We start from the raw sequence: 8,041 nt of genomic DNA, 5'->3' as shown, positions 1-8,041 counted from the left end.
GATGTAGCTGTGTGGTTAGGAGTGTGGTTCCTAACAGACACTCACCCAGGGCTGGTCGAAGCTGTATGTGTGCTGATGGTCCTCCAGGTCGTCGTCCTGCTTGGCTTGCTGGAACTCGTGCCTCAGCCTCTGTATCCGGTCGTGGTTACTGGGAGCCATCTGACTGCTGGGAGAGAGAGACCAGAGAGCAAGCTGAGTGTTTATCTGGATGTAATTCATCAGCAAGCTCTCGCTCAGAAGCAACACCTGGCACATTAGTCTCGCAAGCATGTTGTTACAGGTGCTTTTTCATATTTGAATAATTCACTTGGCCACAATAACACCCTTCTAAATTGTATTGAAGCTCCCTTGATCTGACAGTCATGGTTCCTGTTTGCATATCTGCGTGACATCTCTATGTGCTTTTTCTTTCCACCCCCCTCCTTCTAGCCGTTGCTCCTGAACATCCCTCTAAGTAAAAGTGTCCCTTGTGCACAATTGTGAGTGACGCATGTCCCTTTTAGACTGCAGAAGAATGTTGGCCTTTTATGGTACGCAGTCATTAAACACTGTGGAAAACCCTCATTTACATCCCCTTCATTAAAGGGCTTTGAGGGGCCTGTCAATAGGAATCAATAGCCTTCCCTCGGCTTAATCAGGCTCTCCTTTTATCACCAGCTACAGAGGCAGCACATGACAAAACGCATAATTATGATGAGACAACCGGCTTGATAATAGGCCTGCATTTATGCATACCACGGGGATGAAAGTGACCAAAGGTTAGGAATTTGTGCTGGGAGGGGATGGGAGCTCAGGGATGTAGGGAGTGGGATGGATAGGGTGAGAGAAGGAGAGGGAGATAAAGGCAGGAGGGGTGTTGTTGGGGATGGTGCTGAGTGCAAAAGGGAAAGGTTAATCAAGAGCATGTGAGAGAAGAGAAAGAAACAAAGTCAGCCAGGACAAAGCGAGCAAAATCTCTATGAAATAAGGAGCGAGCGGAGACGAGGCCGAAAACATTCTCAAAAATGGATCCTTGATACAAGAACCTGTCACGCTGTCAGTCTGCGAGTCCTCCTGAGCAGCACTTACAGGTGGCACGCCAGCGCTGGAAGTGATTGCTTATTTGGGCCCACAGGATTCTGAGCACAATTATGGTGATAATTGCAGATTAGAATGAGCACATCCTTCTGATGATAATGGGCACTAGGACATTCTGCCAATCAAGCTTCATTAAAAGCACAATAAATAGCAGCTCATAAAGGCTGCACGGATCTCGGTGCATGCCCCTGAGTAGCACTTGGCGAGACACGGTTATCATGTTATTCGTACTGCTTGATCAAAATCAATTGTATTAGTTATACTCCATTTGATTCCTATAGCTTTATATGTGTGGGAGCTCAGGGAGCGTACATTAGGCCTTTTATGTGGATGTGGGCAATTAAGTGGCTCACTGGGGTGTGAGGTAGTTTATGCTTTTAGGGCGTGGGGTGATGGTAAAGTCCTTTTATTACTGTTCATTACAAAATCAATGTTCCCTCTCTATTTACTTGAGCTTGCTTAAATAGCAAATGCAATATTGAAGAAATTAAATTACTTAATTGCAGTCAATAGAGCCATACAAATCTATTCCTCAAAAATCTCTCTCTTTCACATACAATTTTTTCTTTGAACTACAAAAGTAGCACAGAAGCGTTTCATGTAACTCTTATCGGCTTTCGACAGCGTGTTTCTGTAGGAATACCAATGCTACTCACTCCTATGGACCCTGAGACCATCTGTTCGGTTTAATGTGTTTATTGATGCAAAAACATCACTTCAGTCAAAGGTTTCCAGATTCCTCTAAAGATATTTTCCAGAAAACTGAGTGCCTTAAGTACGTGTATATAGCATGTGCCTGAGACGGGAATAAACATATCTGCAATTCTAATTTTTGTGTTCCTCACATTTCTTAAATATATGCCTGATAATACATATCGAAATACAGCATATGCAATCATCCCTTGTTGTCTCTAATGGGTGGGAAAGGACCAAACATAGATCTGTGAAGTCCAATGCATGCAATTAGCTTAATCCCCAAGGCTGGCCAAAGAAAAGACCAGGCTGACTCCAAACAAACAGCCTCGTAAATTTTTCTGTTTGACCCTCCGGGGAGGGTCAGTGCTACCATCAGCATCTCAAACATGCACCATTGGGCCGGAGGAACCAGCTGGGCATCCACAAACGTCAGGCTATAAACAAGACTACTCGAGTCCATATACACTCACTACGTAATAAGACCTATTGGCCTTCTCTCACCCGCTGAAGCATCAATCTAAGAGAGAGTGATGGCCTGTGTATTACTAAAGATCTGTTCCAGTGTGTGGCGTATGATGTGGTGGGGTGAGGAACGGGAAAAGATGAGCGAAGACAAGATCTCTAGCAAATTAAAGAACTGGCAGCATAGCATTTCAATATATTTTTCAAAGCGCTACAAATGGAAATTGCATCGAGTGCTGGCTGGGAGGGGGGTGGGATTTAACGAGGGGTGAATTTGTCATGGCAGTTCAAAGGAGGCCTGTGCAATATCTAGATTATCTTCAGGGGCTTCTCCTCTTGGTCCTCCACCCACCATGGGGGCACCAAGTTGATGGGATTCTTGGAAAGCACTCCATGGTTTGTAAATATATTCATACGGTGAGAAATAGAGCTGGAAAACTAAGCATTGGGAAAGAGCGGGAATCGAGCACAAAGAGTCAACAGATGCTGCCCCCTATCACTGAAACAGCCGGCTGCAGGTCCGTCTCTCAGCCCCCTTCACTCACTTTCCACATTGCTTGGACACCTCAATGCATAATTAGTCAGCGTGGTTGTTGCTGATGTGTCGGGTGTCACTGCTTGTAAATTCACCTCCAAATACACCAGTGTCTGTAACGGACCTGAGGAACAGGTGCCGTCAGAAAAGGCTGGATGCGGGAGGTGTGGGGTTTGAATCGGACGGATACGGGAGAATATGAATGAGGCCTGCTCATCAGTTTGCCATAACCCGCGTGTTTGTGCAAAAGAGAGAAAAGGTCACAGGTTGTATAAGTGTACTCAGGGGCACCGGCTGGCTGTCTGCATCCCGGTCGTACGAGTTTGCGCGTCAGTGGAAAATGGGATACCGCCTGTAAAGTAATTAAAAAACATGGGAGGGATAAAGTATCCATATGCCACAGCATTTTCACAGCCAGCATCTTCATTCTGTCCAGTATAATGAGATTTGCTCAAAATTCATGTGTGAGCGTGCAGACCGAAATGTCAGCACTTGGCCTCTCTCGGTTGGCCTCGTTCCTCCGCGAGCATACCGGCGCGACCGAAACACGCGCACGTCGAAAAACATACAAAGAAGCCGACGCATTCTCTCACTATATCCATTTTCTTGTCTTCGCTTTATAGACGCTTGTACTGAGTTGAGTCACACCGCTGCTGTATTTATAGCCTGGCTCAAAGTTTATTCTGAGGGCTTATTGAGAGAGAGAAACCTGTGAATTCACTGGCACGCAAGAGTCAGGTCAAACAACAATAATCTGGACTCATCTAAGCAGCACAACCTCTACTGATTTGCTACTCCTGCTGCTTCAACTGATCCTCTCCCCTGTTAAGGAAAGATTACCAAGAACAAATCAAAAATAAGCCTGAAACTTTTTGCCATGAATGCTGAGTAAATCCTTTTTTTGTGTGTGTTTACTTATCACGTCACGATATTACAATTCATACAGAGACACCTTTGCAAGTTGTGAAGAACACACGTGTCTATGCATGTACATATGTGTGACCCCCCATCCCACCTGTGTTATTTAAACAGACCTGTTGACAGGGGTCATGATCACTCCAAAGCTGCAGTCAGAAGTATGTGGATGCCTGTCTGTGTAATAGTCATCCTTTGATCCAGGAGGATTTGGCAGATGTCTCTCACACACCACAAGGCTTAGGCCCAAGATGCAAACTATGCCACAGTCCTCCTATTTGCTTCTGTTGGTGGATCAAAGCTGCACTGAGTCTCGACATGCCCCATAAACACTGCCACCGGCCAATAAAGGAGTAATCCAATCACCGAGAGTGTAACATGGGTCATATGAGCACACCTAAGGTCAGGGGCCGGTCCCAGCCAATCGGAACGAGAGCAACGGCGTTATAATCCTGAGGGTGAAATTTCGACAGATGAAGTTTGACATAAGTTCTGAGAGTTGTCGCAGAATGTTCATTTCCAGCCAAAGTGAAAAAGGATGAACTGCTGGAGCTTCGGTGTGACTGTAAAATCAGACGTTCTGTTATTTCTTATCAGATCAATGTTGATTGAAATTCTATCAGATTATCTGGTTTCTTACTCTGGTCCCAGTATCTCTCTGCAGCAGATGAGGGGGCAGACTTCTTAAGTTTGGGCCCTTTGGCAATCTTGCATCAAGTCAAAGGCTTAGCTCATCTTTATTCCATCACCCTGTGGACTTTCATTTATTTCAAAGACAGATAGATGAGGCATTTGTGGGGAAATGGACAGCCTTTGGGACCTACCGCGATGATAGAAAGAGATTAGATCTGCATTACCGCTGGTCATTTTTGAAGGGGAGAGGGACAAAGATAAAACATTTTTTTAGAGTCTTCAGAGGAAATCAGCATATATCGGCCAATCTGCCACAATTTTTGCAAGCAATCAAATGAGAGCAGTTGAAGCATATATCCCCCCTTCTGGCATTTCTTTTCCTCTCCACTTTACACTTTCCTTTGCATCTACATAAAAATGTCTTTCTTTTTTTTTTCTCTTGCCTCATTTCTCTTCTTCATTTCTGTCCTTTTCTTCCCATATGTTTTATCTCTGAATGCCTCAATCCTCCTCTGTGGTTACAGGGATAGGTCATGAATTCCCTTCTGTCCCCCTCATCCTCTCCCACTAGCCTGGTAAGTGACAGCTGCAGGCTGGACAAAGGCCTGATAATACCCTGGATTTGTCAGGCTCTGACTTCACCCATGTCCTCCTGTGACTGATGCACCGACAGTGGCGCCTGGCCAGCTAAAAATCCCACTTCTAGATGGGGGCTGTTGCTGTATTTGAGCTGAGTGTGAATGTGAATCCATGGCTCCTTTCAGACTCCAAAGCAGCACATATGGGGTCCTTGGGGGTCCTAAGAGGCCATCATCTGGGATGCCTGCCTAGGCCATGGTGGTGGCGTGACTGGGGAGCGTGGAGCTCTGATTAGCAAGGGAAAGAAGCTGCGCCTGTAGAGCTGCTCCCTCCTGCAAGCTGTCCAGCATGGCTGGCCCCTGATGTACAGTTCATCTCTGGCCTCCCTAGTGTGAGAAATGAGGAAACAGCCCTGCCCTGAAGGGAGCCACAGAAGGCCCTCCACGAGGCAAACAGAGCTCACAAGAAATGAAGAAAAGAGGCAGTTTGTTGCTATCTCTTTGTCCCTGTACAGACCGACACTCCTCAGCATTTCAAAAGCACTACTTGCTCCAGCAAACATACAGCCTCCAACCCTCACTGCCCCAACTTCACCCCAATTTGCTTTATTACAAAGACACGCTTTACAAGTCATTACATTTCAGACATTTCTTTCTGTCTTTATTCATTTTTCTGTTTGTGGGATTGCAAAACACAGGTTAAAATCTGGAAACTGCCTCGCAACTGTCTACATGTGAGTGAAAAACTGTCGATGCCTTCCGCCCCGCCTTTTCACTGGAACGTTTTATGGTTTGGTTCCCCGGAGAATGTACTGGAACTGATCAAAGGCATTTTTATTTCTGCATGTTGTGCCGTGTACTCGTGGTTAGAAGGAAACAGGTGTGACCTTTTCTGCAAAAGACTTGCCAAAACTGTTTTTAGTTGTTTTAAAACTTCCAATATATGGTCTGTGGCTTTAAGGCTAAAAGAGAAAGAGGCTGAGATGGGGCTCTACAGGCTAGTGAAATGGCTCGAGGCAAAGCTGTGGCAGAGCCAGCTGGATGGTCAGAACATTCTAGTAAATAAAAGCAAAAAAAGAAAAGGTTGCTCAGGTGCAGTCCAGGAATGTATCAATTATTCAACCGATCCTGTGTGCCGAATGGCAGCTGTTCTAACTCTGACTGAAGGACAGACACAAGGTTGGAGTGGCTGTTCATTTGAAGTTAATGCAACTTAAAGAAGTTAAGTTCAAAAAGTTTGCTTTCTCTGTTAAAAAGGACATCTGTTCTTCTTGAATGTGGTGTAAAATGTACACCAAGGCTCGCTGCACAGTGCAGTCAAAGATTTATGGAGAGAACTTTTATATGCATTCTAAGAAAACACTCCACACAGTTCATTTAGCTAACTCTCATGAGGTGCATCAAATCCAATTCAATTTGTATGCCACAGCAGGCCACTGTTTATCTGACTGTTTTTCAGTTCCGTTAAAAAGATGCACAAGAGATGTTGGGACTCATGCAGCACACACCACCGTAGAAGCACGACATTAAAGTCACTCTGTGGTCTTTGATTTAAACACATACAAAACGTATCTCTGTATATCAGAGCTGCATATTTAGAAGCTGTTGGGTTATATGTTCGACTACACTGTTGCTTCCTCTTAAATGTGCCGATGTATGTCGTCCCTGCCTCTCTCTCCATTCACTCGCTGCAGCAGTGCACACCAGCTCACCAACAACTCAAACACTGTTCAACTACTTTCTGCTACACAATGGCAAGCTGTAATATTGGTGTAGTCCATCCATACATGTTAGAGCCAGAAACCAGTGCTGAAGAAGAAAAATGATGTAGGAATTCCCACCCTGTGATCAGTTCACTGCAGTTTCACAGTAGAAGTGCTCAGCCAATGCATTGACTGCTCATTTCATGATAAGCCTTCCAGCATATAAAAAACACCAAATGGACATGTTACGTAAAAAAAAAAAAAAACAACTGAGGAGGTCTTTGTCTTGAAAGGAGAGGAGGTTTTATGCTCCACTGCAGGGGCATGGCAAAACATTTATATGGATGATAGACTCTCTGCAAAACTTTCTTTGCTTTAATTGCAACTTTTCTATAAATTATTTCCTGGGAAGAAGGGAGCACAGCTGCATTCTCCACGAAGAAAGAGATAAACTTTGAAGTTAAGGCCCATAATCCCAATCCATTGATTCAGAAGGGCTTGCTAACTCTGAAAGAGACAGAGAGAGAGAGAGAGACTTGGAGTACAGTTAAGACTGCATAATACATTTACACAGTCAGAAACACACACTCACACATGCATACGTACACATCAGTTCAGACCAGTGCCACTTTGTAACGAGATAAAGCTGCACTGCATGCTGATGATTAAAGCTAATCACGTGTTCAAAACTTGCAAGCGCATACAAAATCCATTTGCTGGATCACGCAGTAAATCTCATTCAGTAAAACTATTATTTCAAAGGTGCATATAAACAGTAAGAAAACACACATGTGCCAGTCCAAACCTCATTACATGTCTGTCTCCGTGCAGCGCTACAGCTGTTTATCTTGCACTGATGCATCTGATGAGTCAACATTCTTCGTCAGGGTAAAAAGAGCGAAGTGTCAGTTTAAATAAGGTGTGAAGGCCACAGGCTAAAGTATCCTTCTAAACAGGTTAAGTCAGCTTTTATGAGCCCATCAGGCTTTACAGACAGCTTTTATTAGATATCAGCTAGCTTGACACTAAGAGGCCAGAGAAGAAGTGAGCCGGTGCATAGTATATGACTTTGGCTTCCAATTTTATGGACCCTGACACTAAAATATTTGTCTAAGTATAGGTTGGTGCCATGAAATATGATGAAATATAAAATTAGTAACTGTATTTTTCATTATGAGACATTAAATACATGCCAAATGAGTCGTGTGCTGCAGCAACAAGTCACCTTTGCGAGTTTGTCTATGGACTAGTGCTTCAAAACTTTGAGAGCTCGAGAATTTGGCCGGGCTGCTGGCTATACGATCGCTAGCACTTAGACATGAGGGAGCCAAGTTGATCTGGAGACAAATTTGTCCAGCCAAGTGTGAAAACTTCCTGTGTTTTGCATGCCATGTCTAAAGTTAAACATCCTGCAAAATGAAAGTAAGTAAACTGTGTTAAAA

At 44.2% G+C, this 8,041-nt stretch overlaps 1 protein-coding gene across 1 annotated transcript in view; it reads right to left on the bottom strand.

Annotated features, from left to right (window-relative positions):
* The window catches only part of pard3aa (par-3 family cell polarity regulator alpha, a), a 397,502-nt gene that overhangs the window by 18,724 nt on the left and 370,737 nt on the right, over positions 1 to 8,041 (bottom strand). The window contains exon 22 of the mRNA XM_008275899.1: positions 46 to 166. Coding sequence (XP_008274121.1) covers positions 46 to 166 — 121 coding nt within the window. The remainder of the gene's footprint in view (positions 1 to 45; positions 167 to 8,041) is intronic.

Source organism: Stegastes partitus, unplaced genomic scaffold (genome assembly GCF_000690725.1).
Source record: "Stegastes partitus isolate 25-593 unplaced genomic scaffold, Stegastes_partitus-1.0.2 Scaffold61, whole genome shotgun sequence".
Classification (NCBI taxonomy): Eukaryota; Metazoa; Chordata; class Actinopteri; family Pomacentridae; genus Stegastes; species Stegastes partitus.
This window is presented reverse-complemented; position numbering and strand designations above follow the sequence as displayed.